Source organism: Amaranthus tricolor, chromosome 3 (assembly GCF_026212465.1).
Source record: "Amaranthus tricolor cultivar Red isolate AtriRed21 chromosome 3, ASM2621246v1, whole genome shotgun sequence".
NCBI lineage: Eukaryota > Viridiplantae > Streptophyta > Magnoliopsida > Caryophyllales > Amaranthaceae > Amaranthus > Amaranthus tricolor.
The window spans coordinates 33,709,463-33,729,436 of NC_080049.1; the positions used below are offsets into that span (position 1 = coordinate 33,709,463).

Here is a 19,974-nt window from a genome sequence, read left to right on the forward strand (position 1 = left end):
AACAATTTTTTAACATCACCAAATCAATATTATAAAGTTAATATAATAAATAAAAAAAAATGAAAATATTAAAAACTTGTATGGTGGGGTATATATAAAGTAGGAAAGAGCAAAAAATAAGAGGATATAAGAGGATACTTAAATGCTGGAAAAAATTTAAAGAGAAAAAGGATAAAAACAGTAAAATATGATATGGATGAAAAAGATGATAATATGTCAAATGGAGAAAGAAAGATAAATATTTAAGAGGATGTAGCATTGTACATGCTCTTATATATAATCCTTTTCGTTATCATTTTATTATATATTAGTAAAACTATGATGTTATAAACTTGGTTTGTATGGAAAAAAAAACTACTTTTATTGTATGCTTATTTTCTTTATTAGATTGAATTTGCTCTTAATATTATATTAACTTGAAGAAAACTAAAAGGAATAACACCATTTTTATTGACATATCATGGACCTAGTATACATTTCTCTATAATATTATGCACATTAGCATTCAAAGAGTTGAATCAATAACTTAAGTATAAAATGAGAAAATCTTAAAAAACATGGATAATATTTTAGGGTATATTAAGTTCATACAACACTTACTCTTAAAACTTTGACTATATAACTTAAATAATCTCTCTTATTTATTATTATTGTCCCATTTAATTTTAATATTTTTGTCAATATACTATTTCAATCCTAAATATCTCTAATTATGTTTAAGCAAAAATTATAACAAGTTGATATTAATGAATTTACATTAAAACGAATTAAACAAGATCCTATTTGACTATATTTTAATTTATAGATTAAGATTAAAACACAAATTAAGAGTAATTAATGAATAGTGTTTAAAAAACAAATAAAACAATAGTGAGTATGAGGAATTATAATAAAATAATCACACACTGATACAAAATAAATAGTGTATAAATTATCCTATACTTCGTAATTCTTCTATCGATCAAATTCCTAACATAAATATGTTTTCAAATTAAAAAAAGATGTTAAAAAAATTATCATCAACTCCATAAACTGTCTCACAATAAAACTAGTTATCTCATTTAACTAATTAAAGTGAGTATTTAATATTCAAAATATTAATTTTAATATTTAATAATAAGTGTTAAACAACTAAAAGAAAATATTTTAAAAGAAAAATTACCATAAATAATACAATGTTTTGTTAATTTTCCTACAATAATATCAACTATTGATTAACCATGAATAATACCAATTTAAAGGAGTGTTTTCCTAAAAAAAATCTCTTATATGTTAAAAATAAAACTATAAGTGATTATAACAAAAAAAAAATTAGTATATTAGTTAATAAACTAAAGTTGGTATTATTCTAAGAAAATATCCTTCTAAGTTCGTATTATTAATAATTAATTAATAATTGATATTATTGTAGAAAAATTAACAAAATATTATTTTATTCACTATAATTTTTCCAATTTTAAATATGAAAATAACTCTTTTAATAATTTAGTAGAAGTAGTATTTTGAAAATATTTGAAATCAGAATTTGTGAAATTTAATCAAATCGTTTACACTAACAACTCCCTCTGTCACATCTGACTTCAAATGGACGACGTAGTAGGTCTTGACTTCTTTCTCCTATGGAATTGGGGAAGGATTTATTGTAGACAGTGGAAATTTGGTACAATTACGACAAGAAGAACCACAAGAGAAACGAGATAAAACAAATTGATTACTGAACTTCTTCCAAAATCCAAATAGTATGAATTTGCAGAGGTGCGAATTGCATAAACAATCAACAAGACAAACAATCGCTTTTCAGTGTGCTTCTTAGAAAAAACTTGAATTTTGTCTCTTCCTTTTCTTTCAGAATCCAGTATATATGAAGAAATTTGAAGATTCAGGTGTACTTCGAATTCCTATCATTTTGATCTTCATCAACAATTGAATTCTAATCAAAGGTTTTTATTCTTCTTCCCTTATCATCCAATTAGTTACTCTTGCTTTCATTTACTGGATTTTTAATGTTTTCACTCTAATTAACTAATTAATGAACTGGGTTTACTGAGAAATGGTGTTTGCTTTTGATTAAGTTTGTCCTTTGACCCTTTTTTGATTGCATTTATATATGTATATGCTCAAAAGATGTTTGTTTGATAGGATATGAATATCTGAGTGTGGTTTATGAATCTTGTTACTCAACGTTGAAGCTTAGATGTTAGAGTGTTCTAAGCTAGGTTCTACCTATGGGTCTTACTTTTACTTCATTAACAATAGATATGTTCGCCCAAACCAATTATCTGTATCATTAGCAGCCAATAATTCACTTATTCTGAGCTTAACAGTTAACACACAGCAACACAGTCTTCAAAAACATAAAAATTTGCCAATTCACAATAAGATGTCCACAACAACCTTACTTGCATTAGACACCCAATACTCCTAGGGTCATGAACCTTGGAAAATTTAATCTGTACTTGTTCGCTCCACAAACAGTAACACATCAACAAAATTGCTTGTTTTGATCCTGAAGAGTGAAGACCCAATTGTATGATATGGTATGCTTCACACACACAGTTTGTGCGCGAGCTGCACAAACCACAACCTCTTTATCTCTTTTTAATGCAATGTGGTAGCTTGTAATCCACATCCTTTACGGCACACATTACTTTTGTTGTTTTGACACTTGTAATTTTTCTATTGTCATTGTTGAATTGGGAAAAGATTCAAAATGTTTTTCTTTAATGGATGCTTAATACTCACTTGAGTGCATCACTATCCTAGTAACACTTTTAAGGTCACCTGCATTTAATTACCCTAATTCCACCAACCGACTGCCACCTAGGTGGGGTTCTGGTGGTTGGATTTGTACAATCTTACCTTTGTTAGTAATAATAGATTTTACAGAGGTTGTTTCCAATCAACCCTAGCCAGACTAAATACAAAAAAGAAGTACATGATTTAGTGAATCGTTTTCATATAGTCCATAAAGATCCAAAAGCTAAAAATTATAAATCTTAGTAGTCACCTATTCACCTTTATGTCTATATTGTAAAACAGTTCGAAGTTTGTAGCAGACCTCTCTTAATCTCAAATGAGGAAAGGAAAAGGTTTTGTAATCTTTTCCTGTTTACGTGATTGGTTTACGATATATTCTCTTGGACAGACCCTTTTTTCCAGTTAGCATCAAGTTCGTTTGAAAATTTTCATTTATCAAATTGCAGATCTGTCTGATCAATCTTTTTAAGTTATTACATATGTGACTGATGACTTCTCATGGCAACTTTGCAGGTTCTTCACAAAGTGATTTGTGACCCTTTAGAAATGATTGTTTCTGCTCTTCTTATGTCTGTTGGAATAAACTCCAGCCTTTGTATATTATTCTTCACATTGTACTCTATAATAAGAAAACAGCCAGGGTATTATTATGTATATGTACCTCGTTTATTGACTGCAAAAGGGATTAAAAGAATTCGTGATCGCATGCGACGGTTGTTACCTTCCTCAGATTGGGTAAAAGCAGCATGGAAACTTAGTGAAGAGGATTTACTGTCGACTTCAGGCTTGGATGCTGTAGTTTTTATAAGGATTATCATCCTCAGGTATGAACTTGATTTTTCAACGCTTATGCTTAGTGCTTCATGAAAACTTTCTGAATATCTTGTTTGATGCAGAAGAATGTCCTTAAGAAAATTTGTTCCGTTTGTTATTTATTTAATGTGCGAGTCTGGGGGGATAATTTATCACCTACTGATGCATCCTTTCCTTCACCGTTCCCGGGTTTGAAACATGTATCTTTTGTGTGTTTGACCTGAGAATTGCCGAGTTACTGAGAAAAAGAGAATCATTGTTACAGGAACGTGTTCTGTATTAGAACTTTAGAAGTACCTCTTTAGTTACGATTTTAGTATTCTTCAATTAGAATTGCACTCAAGCCGGGACCTCAAAGTTGAAATCTGAAATAAGTTCAAATTGCAAGTCTTGTGCGCTTCAACAAAATTGAAATTGTCTATTTTGTTTTTTTGAATCCTGCTGGGTTTTCTCTAGTTTTATCATGCTCCGAATTGTTTTAAAAGGTAACTAGGTAAGTTATGAGCTTTTGTTGACAAATGGCAACATAATGCCAAATCCATAATTCCAACTATACGGGGTTGATTACCGATCTAAAATAAAACAAAATAAAATTTGAGAGATTGTCGCTAATAAAGAGTATACTTTATTGGACCCTTATCTTTTTTTATCCATCTACAACTAAGAACATCATTTTGATTGATCTTCGACATATATTCTTTTCCTCCGTTCATGCTTTTTTATTTTCATATGCACCAACAAGTCTTGATTTTTCATGTTGTTTTTCACTACTATTATCCACGTCATCTTAGACCTACCTATTCCTCTTCAATACTCCTCGATTCGGTCGTGATACACATAATATTTTACCTTATGCCTAGTACTCCAAGATCTTTCTTATATAATTTGATCCTATCGAGTATGTCCACTCATTCATCTTAACATGCGCATCTTAGGTATGCCCATATTTTTACAATAGTTTCTTTTGAAAGCCCAATATCCCATATAAAAGTATTAGTCTATGGTAGTGCAGGAAATTTTGCCTTTGACCTTAGTGGAAATTTTCGGTCACATAATATTTTGAAAGCAACACTTCGTATGAGGTAACCACTAATCATGTGCTTTAACATTTGATCAATATCTCTAAGTTTGTCCAATCAACTTCTTCAATAAGTCTATCAACAACGTTTTTTGCATTCCCTTGTTTTAGGTTCCAACAAGTGATCCTTCCTTGTCCTTAGATTTTATTTTCCGCGTGCTTGATTACATACGAACATCAAGGACACCAGTGACTACTGACTACAAGTTCACATAGTATGACCTTTCATTTTAGGCAACTTATATCATTTCTCCTAGCTAAGTAATTGGTTTGGGTTGCATGCAGTCATGCACTCCACTTTTTAAGTTACCAAATGATTTTCATACTTTTCAAGCCATATTATAAGTACTAACAATTATATGCGTATGAAAAATCCAAAATACAATCTTCCTTCTCATTGCTCATTGCATAACTAAAGTCTTCATGGATACTCAAAGCTACTTTGTGTCTTCCCAATATGACCATCCATATCACCACTAATATATAATTTCTCTGATGTTGGAATAATTTCTCCCAAAATTCCCTTTTGACTTTTGAGTGCTTCCTTTACTCCCTTTCATCTTAAGCGTATATATTATGCTCTAATGACATTCTATATTTCTCTTTTATAAACAAGTTTCACCATCATAATTCTATCATTGAGTCTACACACCTCTACCACATCATTGGCTCTAATCCATTATAATTATTATAACACCAACCCATTTCTCTTCGCCTTGTTATGAATAACAATATGCATACTTCATTGTTTTGAATGTCATGATGTTTCACTAATCCATTTTGTCGACGACTTAAAAAAAATGTTAGTCTTGCGTTTTCTCGTAAAATCTACCTCCCCTAAGTACTTCTCTGAAAACTTCGAACATTCAGATGTCAATCCTAGTTTAGATACAATTCTTTTCTTTGGTCTCTTATCCCTAAAAGCAAATAATTCGAACATTCCAAGATTTCAATCCTAGTTCAGATACAATTCTTTTGTTTGGTCTCTTATCCTTAAAAGCAAATAAGTTTTGTTCATTTAACACCAAATTCTAAAGAATGGTGCGCCGCTTTAGCGCAACGACCTAGCAACCCTAACTTAAAACTACACCCGCTTCTGAGAGGCATAGCTTAACGCCCTTACTTATTTGACACAACATTTTGGCAATGTGGCGCTTCTGAAACAGCTCAAACCAGCACAAATAGTATAATAATATTTTCTACAAAGCACAGCGGAAGACTTATAGAAGTCTGGGCTGAATTCGACCTGTGGCTGGATAGCCACAGCAAACCAATATCAGAGTATTTAAAACTTTTTACATAATTAAGTGAATTCTATTTACAAAACATTTTGAAATTATTACAATTTAATTTACAAATATCTAATTTACATTATGCATTTTAAAAAGAAGTCCTCGCCTCGCACGTAACACATAATACAAGTAGGCAATGTCTCCACAGCAGAGCTAACTTGAAAATGGATCTATCCTCCGTAAGGGATAGGCCCATCAAAGACTGTCAACAATTGAATTGTTGAGTAATCCAACAAACTATTACATTTATATACGAGTCATTAATCTTTTGCTCATTTGGTAACTCCTTATAAAACATTAATTTATCAAAACCCAAACTCTTTTAAAAGCACCGTTTGGTATCGACATAAATACGGTTCATAGCGAATAAAAATACGGCTATAACTTTACAAGTTAATAGCGAAATAATACGGCAAATGAAACATAATTTCACTGCGAAACAAACAGTACCAAACATGTTCATTTAAAACTCATATTAAAACAATAATGAACAACAGCTTAAAACGTGGGAATATAATAGGCCGCCAGGAAGTAGGCTTGATCTAAATCCTGAGAACACGGGTGATCGTCATCACCAAAAATACGGCTCTTGCAAGAACGAAACGGGATCGGGGGCTTGAAACCGATCCGAATAATCATTACCTATTATCAAGCTATAGGATTTCACAATAATCCGGATACAAATATCCGTTGCCAATACCAAAAAAAAAACAGACATTTTTCAATGTCGAACATTTCAATATAAAACAAAACAATAATTCAATTGATTTTCTTTGAAATCAACAATCATACCTCATTTTCATAATACAATACTTCAAGACTCGTATTTTATAAGTTAGTAACATACAAAACATGCTTTTGTAATCTCTTTAAATAAATACAACATTAACATATTTTTTAATCAAATATAATTTTTAGAACATGATTAATTTTATTAAAATCATTTTACAATACTAATAATATTATTACATAAACAAAGCAATCAAACCAATATTTTTCCCATCATCAATTGAACATAAAAATACTTAAATAACTTAAAAAGATATTAGATGTTTGTAGGTTACCTTTAATGAGCAAGTTCTTCAACCAAAAATCAGATTAGAAAACCAAAGAACTTCATTGATGCATTTGAACAAACACCTTATGTGCATCAACTTCTAACTCCAAAAGATGATAATCCAAACTCCCTTTTTGCATTATGATCAATAATACTCAAAAAATCCATACCATCCATAATTACTCAATTAAAAAAAAAAATTAATCCTAAATACTTAATTAAAGGAATACCCAATTGAGATCCCAATTTGAAAAATTAATCTCATAATTGATTATTCTCGATTTTCATGACAGTCTGTTTGTAGTTTGGATATAACTCTCTCATACGAATACATTTTGGGGCGATTCAAGTGCCCACGCGACCGCGACTCGGAGCTCTACAAATCTTATGAAGACACTAGAACCCATAAACGGCCAGAAGAGGCTCGAAATCATCCAAGAACAGAGAGGACATAATCTAATTTTTAAGAACTATAAGCGAACTTTGCTCTTAAACTTTAAACATGAATTAAATCCCGAATTGAAACCATCAATTAAATACTAAACCACTTGAATTAGAATTCAAAGATAACCCAAGACTTGATAAGAAACTTAAAATACTCAATTAATACTAATCAATTAACTAGAACAAATTGCACTCAAACCCTAGCTTCTAACAAAAGAGGGGTTTCGAATTTGAGGGTGTATCTAATGAATTCAGATTTAGTAGAGTATAAATATGGTAGACTTGCTAAAAATTTGCAGAATTCCGATAGCTTAAAAGTGTTGTACAAATTTGAGATAGAACTTTGATCTTAAATAGTGATGAGAAGGTTATAAAGCATACTAAAATAATTACTTTTTTTGTGTTTAATGAAATGAAATGTCATATTTCTTTGAAGGCTAAGAGTAAGACACATAGACCTTGTATGTGTCTAACAAGGAATCACTTAAGTAATTAGTGTCATCCATGACACCTCAACATGACACACCCAAAATGTATACTATATTTTACATTTTATCCTTGTTTACAAAATATGTTTGACTAAAATAAATATCGTAGGTAAAATAAAATAGTCTCACAAATTTTACTTGATTCAAACGTCACTTTAAATAAAATAAAGAAAACTTTTAATACGAGTCAAAATAATTAATAAAACAAATTATCATCGCTAAAATATTATTATACCCAATCTTCATCGTATAACTTACTTTAATCCCAAATCAAATACAACTGATACCCAAAGGTTATTGAAAAATTTACTCAGTCCAAATAAAATATCGTATTTAAGATTTAATAATCCCAATCATAATTAATTTCAATAAATTAAGCGGCTAATTTAAGGGCTATATCAGCTTCGCTTTTGGGCTACGACCTAGAAACCCTTACATACCTATCATTACACCCACAACCGTCCTCCTTTACCCTGGTACTTCATGATTTCCAAATCAATAAAAATTATGTGCAAAACCCATGGTATCATGCTTACTTTCTATTTTCTTAACCATATTGCAAATTTTAGATGATAACAAGCTATAGGAAATTTTGTAATAGTCTGTTGTCTCCTTTGGATTTCTTAATGTGTCTAATTATCTTAAATGCAAAAAGATTTTTTTCTTTTGTGAATAGATGTGAGATTCATTCGTGTTTCCTATTAACTGATTAACCATTTTTGATACAACTGATTCTTTGGATGAGAAGATATAAGAAGTTGTTTGATCTTTACTTTTTTCTGAGAATGTATGTCTTTAATCTCTCGTCAATATAACGTTTTTGAAACCCGGTCTATTTCTGTTTTCATGATGTTACATATATGGGACTAAGGGTCCTGTATTTCTTCTTGAACTCTCTAACTTCCCTTGCTTTATTTGTGTGCAGTTTAAAAATATTTTCTTTTGCGGGGGTTATTGGACTCTTTGTTCTTCTTCCAATAAATTGTGCAGGGACTCAGCTTGCAGCTTTTGATATTACTGTCATCTCAAGTGAAACTCTGGATTTATTTACCATTTCCAATGTGAACAATGGGTCTAAATGGTAAAATTTTTAGAAACATATACTTCTGTTCCATTTATAGGAGAAATTACCTGACTTGTCAAGGTATATTCTCACGCTGGCTCAACCAAGTGCAACAAAATATTTATAGACATTGGGTTTTGCTGCAGGCTGTGGGTACACTGTTCTGCTGTCTATTTGATTACATGTTTGGTTTGTTTTCTTCTGTATCATGTAAGTTATCTCCTCTATCACCATTTGTGTATTTTAGTTAGAATATTATATTAATTGTTTGACAGTGTAGTGCCGCAAACTCCCTTGTGAATTTCTTCCCATCGTATCCATGTGAGTTGACTACTTAAAATTTCTTGACCTCCCAGGACAGTGACAGCTGTATCTACACTACATTATATTTGTTGTTTGTGTCTATTATTTTTCAAATGTTCATCTGCTTCAGGACAGTGACAGGAATGTGAATTGTAGTGAACATATTTGACATACTCCCTCTATCCCCAAGGTTTACCCATTTCCATTGAGGGAAGTCTCAAAATGACTACCCGTTTCCTTGCTCTGGAACGGTTACTCCCATTCTCTCTTATATACATCTCAACTTCCTCAAAGTTTGTTTACTAGCCTATTCTCTTTTAGAGCATCTCCGTTGTTGAAACTATTGAGTCTCACAATGTCAAGTGCATCTCAAACACGAGTTTCACCATTGGAGAAGGTTTTCAAAATTTATTAGTGGGTTTCTAATTTAGAATATACTTTGATGAAGTAAAGAGAGCAAGTTAAATCAATCTCCACATTTAACTCATTGAAGCAAACACATTGCATGTGCATTTATGAGGATTCCACAATAATACTTTCAAAATGACTTTTTGGGACTCATTAATGAACCACACCATTGAGTCTCAAATCAAATTTCTGAATTTTAGAATCATGTTGAGTCCCACTATTAGAGGTAAAAGAATAGCTTTAAGGTGTTTCTATTAGTCCTAAACTACAATAAATGATATAAAGCTTTCTATCATTTTAGAGGGTAGTCTCGTCGTGAATGTAAGAGATGATTGTTACTGAACTTTGTTGATAGTTTTCCCCATAAACCTTTCCTTCAATATTCTTAACCTTCCTGGCTTGCTACACTAGCAAACTTTTCCCTCTTTTCACTACTCATAACAAACGAACTGAAATGTTTAATCATTGCTCCTTTTACTTGGTTACCACTTTGTTTAAGTGTATGGTACGGCTTGCTGAACTTTTGGTTGCCTAGCATAAAAATATAATCATTTCTAGTATATCTGTGCATTGAGTTTTTTTAGAATTACGCTTGTCCAGAAATTCAGTGATAAAGCCAAAAATTCTGAATCACACATTAATCATTAACCAGCCTACAATGCTCTACGTGGCTGCAAATGTTTTAAGATTATGTCTCGGTAATGAAAAAGTGAAAACTTACCCACGTCACGTTCTAATGAAAGGTACCTTAGAAGCTTATGAGTATGCAAATGCCCATTTGACCAAGCACTCTTCTTATTAATAAGAACCTTTGGTACTTACAAGTATGCAAAAGCCCATTTGACCAAACACTCTTCTTCTCCAACGCCTTTATCCCAAAAGATGGGGCTGGCCGCTACTTGTAGATTTGATGAAGTTTTATGTTAGTTTTTGCCTTCCTATTACAACCCTCCTCCTTTATTAAAGATCAGAATTTCAGAACCAGAAAGGTGTAATGAAAGAAAACTCACAGATGGAGTTCCCTTTTACCGAGTAATGTATATGAAAACTGTTTGCGAATTCTAAGAAGATGACTGACTTTTTACTGTTGACCTAATTAGCTTCCTTCTCATCTCTGTTTATTTTTCTTTCTTATTTGTTGAAGTCTGCTAGGAGAGGTTAAACTTGTCTGAGTTATAAGCTTTTTCTTAGGATTGATTGTTCTCCGTGAAAATCCCTTTTAGATATTGACTGATGACAATTTTTGCTCCAGATAATGATGTTCTGATGGGTTTTCAAATACTTATATTTTCTTCAGGAATATGATTATGTTTGTTCAAAGAGGATTGCATATTTCTATTCAGCAAAACCACAGCCACAGCAATTTACAGTATTAGTTCGTGGGATCCCTGTACCTCCTGGTAGCAGTGTCAGTGAAAGTGTTGACAATTTCTTTAAGGAGTGTTATCCTTCAACTTATTTGTCTCATGTGGTGATTCATCGGACGAACAAACTCTACAATCTCATTGTAAGACTAGCCACTAAATTTAAATATCTAACCCTTTTGTTGTTTTTGAATGTATTTTAATCAATAGCCCATGCTAGGAATTTGTGTATTTATATACCCTTCATTTTGTTTTTTTCCCAAATGAGAACAGTGTCCATTCTCGATGGAGCCATATATTTATGGTTCTTTGGTTTCTAATTATAGTGAACAATAGTAAAATGACTTTTCAAAACAAAGTTTATAGTGGATGAGATTTGGCATTGGGTAATTTTAAGATCGAAGAACAGTGGCATGACTTGATATGTTTTTAGATAAGAGTGTGCCTCTTGTTCTGGTACTCTTTTTAGTCCTTGCAAAACTTTATATTAGGGCATTGAATTTCTTTTGTATGTTATTTTTTGGAGGGATTTTTTCTTGGTCAATTAATCTATGTCTTGAGCTTCACGTTATGATTAGTCTATGTTGATGTTTTATTTCTGATGTATGATTATATTTCTTCTTAGAATGATGTAAAGAAAGTGTATAGAAGACCGCTGCATTTACAGTCAGAACCTGCCGATGAATATTCTACATGTGATACTCCTTTCAGGATTTCTTCACACAAATCTGATCATGATAAGAAGCCAGAACATTTAGAAGAGAACCGGATAACAGAGCAGTCATATTCTTCTTTTTCTGGCAAAGTAAGTCGTATATTAAGGTTACTCAGTTGACTAGAATTTTCAAATTATGCGTAATAAGTATGTGACTGTGCTCAATGGTCTCTGCTAATACTTTATGATGTTAGAATCTTAGAACCTCGGGAGAACTCAGTAGGTTTGGTTTGGTTAGGAGAGATAGTTGAATGGCTTGCTATTGACTTAGGTTTTTCTGCTTTTTTTTTTTTTCCTAAGTAATGCCACTTGATCACTTTAACTCATCATGATCTTAGATACATTCACTACAAGGCCAGAGGAATGTTTTATTCAGGTCATAAATAGTCTTGATCTCTTTCTAGATTTAGCTTCTACCTTCATTAGATTTTGCTGAGATTGGGGAAATGCATTGGCTTTTGGATTAAGTTTACAGGTCCTATTGAGTACTAGGCAGGTTAATTGTAGATTGGACATTCAGCTTGAGGCAAGACAAAGGCATAAACTTAAGTGCCCATTTGTAGAACTGTTAAAAAGTTCTGGATTAATTGAAGCCAATTCCCACACAAAATTTATCGTTTCTTTACTTTGGAGCTAAGCTATTTGAAGTTGTGCTTAATGAGATAAGTAAGAGATACAAAGCCCTTTTGGCAGATGGCTGTTGTTTTTCAAATAAAGGCTCGCTATTTTTTATGAGTTGCAAAATATCTCTGGCTTCAGTATTACTTTTTATAGCTCTTTTCTTTTTCTTTTTTTCATTCCTGGAGAGTTATTGGACTTGTTAATACAACTTAAGTGTGACTTCTGAAGTGAATTGGCTGTTTGATTTGATTACAGGTATCTCCTAATATATTTTCATCAGTAAATTAGAACCGTTGATGGATAAAAATTTGATATAAATCAGACTCAAAATCAGTGTGTTTGAGTGATATGCTGAGCAAGACAACATAATTACAAATATATAATTGACAAAATGAATAAAAAAGAGAGACAATTAGCAAGGATTTACATGGTTCAGTCAATTGGACTTGGTTATAGACTTATAGGTAGGGTGACTGGCAAGATTTTCGTTACCTTTCAATATATAGACACACAAAATGAAGACGTCAAGGAATTTATTTATCTTGACTCATCAAACAATAGCCCTAGGAGGGTCTATTTATAAAACCACTAACACCCTTTATTCCTCTTTGAAATGCCCAAGAAAACTAAATCTGTCGCCTCTTAACTAAGTATGCAGTAACTTTACTTGGTCGGCATTTGAACTCTCACCGGGAAACTTGACTTCGTTATACAATCTTTAGTTTAGGATAAATCTGGGGATATCCTGAAAAATCCCACCTTTACGAGCAATCCACTAAGAATTTCAAATCTTGATAAGAGCATCTTTCAATGTTACGCATAAAAGAGCTTCATTTCAAAATACCACAAGCCCTAAAGTGGACTGTAATTGTGAACACCTTCGAACTTGTAAAATGATGTGTAGTTTTTCACAAAATCGTTTAGGCACTATCAGCATATCCATACTAGATGATACCGGTTTGCCTCTCATTAATATTCTTTATTTCAACCAAACATAATATTTCCTATGGTTCTACTAACCAACTGATGCAACTTGCAATTATTAAAAAGTTAAAAATTTGAATATCACACATTTTATCCACATATTGAATCTTCATAAATGATGCTTGTTCTTTGAATGAAAGGGAAAAAACTGAGGGAATATTGAGGGAGAAACAAGTGCTTTACAGGCTCAGTTGTCAAATTTTGGATGTTCTTGGTTGGGTTGAAGAACTTGTTCCTCATTGTGTTTGGATATTCTTGGTTTGCCTCTGTGTCCCTTTAAAACATCTCAACCTGACCAACAGGCAATGTGTAGTCATTTCTTGGTCAAATGTCTGACTTAGCACTGAACAATTAGTATTTTACCGAATCATCCAATGATCTTCTTTCATTTATTATTTTGTTATATACTTGGAATATTTTCCAATTGTTGTGGAGATTATGCGAAAAGAACACATAATAGTGCAAATCCCTTTTGCTTCACTTCTGATAGGACTTTGACCTGATTCCTTTTTTGTTGAGTCCTGGCATTTGGACACGTTGATATACTAGTTTTATGAGAATGTGTTGAAGCTGTTTATCGTGGTAATTAGTCATTCTTTAGAACCCCCATCCGACAAAAATTGAGATTAATTTTTTTACTGGTTATGCTGTTCATCTGTATGACATTTGTTTTCTACTTTTTTCGATGTTGAAGGAGGTTCGCTCTGCTTTTGTCTTCTTCAAATCTCGATTTACTGCTGCTATAGCTTCTCGCTTACAACAATCTGAGAAACCCACACAATGGGTTACTGAGCAAGCTCCTGAGCCAAATGATGTATACTGGCCAGTTTTTCATTCAACATTTTTTCGTAGATGGATGTCTAGAGTGGTGATAATAGTTGTGAGCATACTTCTGACAGTTTTATTTCTTCTACCGGTTGTGATTGTGCAAAGTCTTGCAAATCTGTCTCAACTGGAGATCTGGTTCCCTTTCCTGAAAAGTATTTTGTCTGCGTAAGTGATTAATCCATGTTTGCTTCTAGCTTATTATAATTACTTCAAAGTTCCACTACTAGTAATACCTAAAAGAAATTCCATTATTTTTTAACGTTTTATTTTAAAAATCTCCCCCTTTAGTCATCATACTTCATTATTCATTTTCTTATCATATAAAATGTGAGCACACTTGCTCACCCTGGAGCTGGTGTATCTATTCCAAAGAGGGTTGATCGTCAAAGAGAGGTTCTTTAGTGCTTGTATTTTTAAAGAGGTTCCAAATTTTAATAATAAATGATTGAAAAAATATCTGGAATAATCCAACCTTTTTTTATTTCTCTACATTGATCCCGTTTATCTATTAACCATGAATAATCTGAAGTTTAGGGAAAGTTTTTTCTGAACATAACTCCAACTTAAATAACCTGCCATAGCTGGTAATTTAGGGAAAAAACCAACTTTCCCACCCTACTCCCACCGTGTCACCAATCATGTAGGCCCCCACTCGTTGCCTTCACTCTTCCCAAAAGCGACGACTCGTCTCAAGTTTTTGGAAACCACCCACTTCTCTTGTTTCTTCCCATGTTCTAGACTCAGTTCAAGTCACCAAACATCAACACACTTGATATTCATACACTACATTTGCAAGGTTGGTTACATGTCCAATGTCCTGTTGCAGATTTGTGCTAGGCTCTTAGTGTATGCCGGAAAATTTTTTTTAATTTGTTTCCACTCTTTCTTTCTGAAGTTTCATAGTAGTGGTCAAACAAAGATTCCAAGATAATCTGATATCAATGTTATATGGCATTCCTTACATGTTCATGGCATTCAAAAGTTGGAGCTTCACTTGAATATGCCTTTATCACAGTGTGCTTGTGCACGAAGATAATATAGTACAAGTTGGAAAATACTCATTGCTTTTTATGGATTACCAATCCCTATGCAGTCTGATTTGAGCCGAACAATTGCTTAGATCTTTCTCGAGGAATGTTCTAAACTTTCATCTCGTTTACTGGTGTGGGGGTGGTTAATCAGGTGTCAAGTGTCAACTATGCCATTAATGTTTGGATTACAATATCAGAAGAAAGGGAATGTATATAGAAAGAGAGGGAAGGGGAAGGGAATAAGCGGGTGGGGAAGTCAAGGATAAGGCTAGCATTTTCCCTTCCAAATCTTCCAGCATTATAAGGATTTGATTTATTAAAATGGAAAAGAAAGTGTATTTTTCTCCCCTTCTGTTTCCATATTCCATATTCTAGGGAAAAAGGACTACCCCTTTGCTATCGGACACGCTATTGAAGTATGTGTCAGATTGATTTTTAAGTGTATTGTACTTTCTCCTTTCTATCTCCATTCTCCGCATGTATAATTAGGTATAAAAAATTAGCATTTGAGCAGATAAACAGAATTTGTTTTTGGTTGATTCTTGTCATGTTTTGAGTATTTAGCTCTTTCATTTGTCCTGGACTCTTCTGCTGTCTTTCTCTGCTTTTGAAAGTTTGTTTGATGTTTGTCTTTCACAATTCTTCATATTATATATTTTATGTAGCTTTTGGATATTTTGTCAATCAATAGCCCTAGCTTTTTACGAGAATATGAACTTGATTCTGTTCTTATCGGTTTTTTCTAAACCTCCTTATTGCATGATCCATGTAATATGTTCTACCTTCTCAAAATATATTTGTTATTTTCTTGCTTTGGATGATGCTGGAGTTACTGCGTTAATTTTTGGCATTGGTTTCTAGTGTTTTCTCTACTTTTTTAATTTCCTGAAGCAACAAGTAATTCATTGCATTCTGTTTTGTTTTCTATATTTGAAGGTAAGAGTTGTTATAACATCATTTTAAAATTTTCTTTGTGCTCTTGCAGAAAAATAATTAGTCAAATAGTTACAGGCTATCTTCCAAACCTTATTCTTCAATTATCTGTGAAGTTGGTGCCTCCTGTCATGGAGTTCCTTTCATCTATTCAAGGGCATATATCTTATAGTGAGATACAAAGGAGTGCATGTGACAAGTTTCTCTGGTTCATTATATGGAACATCTTTTTTGCTAATGTGCTCTCTGGGTCAATTTTTAACCAGTTGTCTGTTCTGCTTGATCTCAGAAACATTCCTTCACATTTAGCAGTTTCCGTCCCAGCACAGGTAAGAAGATTCATTATATTTGAAGCTCATTCACAATTTTTGCGTATAGTTGGACTGCTGTATGGAAATGTAAAATTTACTGTTTTTTTTTTTGACTGCTTTTGCGTTTAGTTGGTTTGCTTTTATGTAATATTATTCTTATTGATAGATAATAGACACTTACGAAGGTTCTTTGTATCCTACTGATTTTCACCCTCTTCCTGTGCATCTGATTGCATCAAATGTTAGAAGTGTCATCAGTCATGACACTTGTGTTATATTTTCTTTGCGACAGAGCTTTTTTTTTATTACCAGCTATTCGATTATGGTTCAAGAAAATATATTCGGGATAAAATTTCTAACAGCGTCTGACATTTTTGTCGATTTTTTCTGTAGGCATCTTTCTTTATTGCTTATGTAGTCACTTCAGGATGGACCAGCACTTCGTCAGATTTGTTTCGTGTTTTTCAATTCATCCAAAGCTTATTCCAAAGATGCTGCTGTTGTAAAAGAACAGATCTTGATGAATTTGAACTTCCATACATTTTGTACCATAGGGAGATACCCAAGGTTTTGTTTTTTGGACTCTTGGGTATTACATACTTTTTCTTGGCCCCACTCATCTTGCCTTTCCTGTTGATCTACTTCTTCCTTGCATACATAATTTATAAAAATCAGGTAATCCTAGCTCCTTTCTGTTCTATCTGTCTTCTACATCCTGAGACATTATCTATGCATAATACAACTAGGTAGTAGATGTGTTGATTTGTATCTCTTGTTTAGTGAAGTTTTGGCCTATTTTTTTTTGCAGTTTATAAATGTGTATGCCCCAAAGTTTGAAAGTGCTGGAAAATTTTGGCCAACTGTACATAATTGCATGATATTTTCTCTGGTGCTAATGCATGCTATTGCTTTGGGCATCTTTACACTGAAGAAGGTTCGATCTGCGTCGACGTTGATTTTCCCTCTTCCTTTACTTACTCTTCTATTTAACGAGTACTGTCGGAAACGCTTCCTACCGAACTTTGTTGCATACTCTGCTGAGGTATGATCTTTTCTAATATGTGCCTGTGGTTTGCCCAAAGTCAATTAGATTGCAGTTTTCCCCATTATGAATGATACAAAACTTAATGGATGTAAATTAACGCTTAAATGTTGTGGAAAGATAGAAACTTTGGATGTTTAGATACTTATATCCACGGAACATAGATGAATAATGTAACCTCAGTTAAGTAGCTCTCGCAAATTTTGATTTGTGTTTTAGGCTAACTCATGCACTCGTGTAACCTGAGCTGGTTAGTCAACCAGTAACTGAGACATCTGCTAGTAAGCCCATGTAAAGATCTGTGATTCTTTGCCGTCACGAAATCTGAATCAGTTTTTTGAATTATTTTTTTTCGTATTTTGAAAACTTCTTAAATAACTCAAAAGGCCATAGTATTATAAGGGAAATGGGGCTCCTGCAATACATGCTTTTTAATACTTATGCTTGTGAACAAAAGATTTTGTGTTCTCTTGTCATGGTGCAAAATATCGTCCGCATCACCGTATCTGTTGGAGCTGATGCCTGGTCATCAACTCCGTTTTTATTTTCTTTCCTTCTGTAAATGTCCATATATAGAACAAGGCATTAACCCTCTTAGATAAGATGCCCACTTGTATATATATAGGTTCTTTTTCCCTTTGTACGAGATAGTTTTTCATAATTTTAGTTGAACGTTTTTCTTCAATCTTCTTTCTTCTTCTTCTTCTTGCTGATCTTCTCTGATCTTCTCTGGGTTCTTTTGCCAATTTCGTCATGGTATCAGAGCGGGACAAAAACCTGCTGATTTCTTCTTCCACCTTCAAAATCTGATGATATGTGTTTTTCTTTGGAATTCTGGATCAATGCATCAAGAGTCTGTTTTTTTTTCTGTTTGTATGCATGCGTTTCAATCTACGGTTTGATTGATCTTTTCTTCTTCTCTTTAACTAAAATCTGCATAAAATTCCTTTAGGTTTTCTTTCGGATCTTCTTGTTGTTTTTCTTTTTTTTTTTCTTCATCTCTCTCCTAATATTCAAAATTGATTTGAGATCTGAACCCTAATCCTCTGCTTATGGCTGAACATTCATCACAAAATTTTCCTCAAAATCAAGATTTCACCAGTCCATACTACTTACATCCTACAGACAGCACAGTGTGTCAGTTAGTATCCATCAAATTCAATGGGGAATGTTTTGGAGACTGGAAGAGATGTATGTTAATCTCAATTTCATCCAAAAACAAACTAGGTTTCATTGATGGTAGTATTTCTGAACCAACAGCAGATGACAAATTCTATTCGTCGTGGAAAAGATGCAATGACCTAATGATATCCTGGATCTTGTTCAATCTTGATCCAACTATTGCCAAAAGTATGCTATATCTCCAAACAGCCAAAGACATTTGGGACGATCTTGAAGAACGATATGGCTACGTATCAGCTCCAACAAAAGGAAAATATAGGCCAAGGAAAATGCAAAACCATTCTTACTGACCACAAAAGTTGTTCTATAACCGTTACCGAAACTATATTTTTCCACTATCTCCTGTTGTGAAAATTACAATGTAATGCGCTTATTGAGTGATTTTTATGAGCTAGACTTTTCAAATGGGCATAGGAGATTGCAATCATCTTTTTTGGCCTTCTTGCTCCGTTTGCCTTGATTTAATCTATGTTTCATGTTCTCAGAGTCTGATAAAGAAAGACAAAGAAGATTGGAATGATCCAGAAATGCCCCAGTTCTTTAGTGAGCTGGTGACTGCCTATATGGACCCTGCCTTATCTCCTTCGCAGCTCTCAAACTCTATTGGTCATACATCTTCAACTCGCTCTGATATCTCCGATGATAGTATAACTCCGCTTCTCTCTCACTCTGTATTCAATGTATGATTGCGTATTCTTCCTACACATCGATGATAGTATAACCTCCCTGTTTATTAGGGGGTTTTTTTGGCTAAATATATCGTGGCGATTCGTTTTGTCTTCTTATCGTTGCGTTTCTGCTTGTGCATATGTATACATTTACCATGAAGGCAAGCCTGTGGGGCGGCGGCCAGGCTGTATAGGCTGGTGCTCACTTCAAATACTTCATATGTACATAGTTGTAAAGCATAGCACAAACTACATACACTGATTATGGAGTATGTTTTAATACAAAGAGACCACTTTTATTGGGTTTTTAAAGATCACATTTTTCAGAAGAGCCATGTTAGACAGATAATACTTGCTCTTTGTCATTTGATAATCTCGTTGCTGTAAATTTATGAATGGCAGTAAAATACAAATCTTTTCGGATTTAGTCTTTGTTATTGTTGTGCGAGTAAAAATGTAAAATACGATTGTTCATCTAAATTGTATTCCATCCATTCGATTGAATTTCATACTTGCTTGAACTCAAATGATAATTCTGGTGCTGTTACTCTATGATAACTTGAAGTGGTAATTTATTATACTTTATATATTA

The 19,974-nt window shown here is 33.0% G+C and overlaps 1 protein-coding gene across 1 annotated transcript; it reads left to right on the forward strand.

Annotated features, from left to right (window-relative positions):
• Positions 1-1,537: 1,537 nt before the first annotated feature.
• LOC130809134 (CSC1-like protein At1g69450) lies at positions 1,538-19,915 on the forward strand. Its single transcript, XM_057674776.1, has 13 exons — positions 1,538-1,755; positions 1,850-1,940; positions 3,271-3,581; positions 8,855-9,010; positions 9,139-9,202; positions 11,001-11,210; positions 11,693-11,872; positions 14,082-14,380; positions 16,232-16,508; positions 16,884-17,165; positions 17,299-17,532; positions 19,200-19,394; positions 19,544-19,915. The coding sequence occupies exons 3-13, from the start codon at positions 3,304-3,306 to the stop codon at positions 19,574-19,576; spliced, it is 2,208 nt and encodes a 735-aa protein (XP_057530759.1). The 5' UTR covers positions 1,538-1,755; positions 1,850-1,940; positions 3,271-3,303; the 3' UTR covers positions 19,577-19,915.
• The last annotated feature ends 59 nt before the right edge of the window (positions 19,916-19,974 follow it).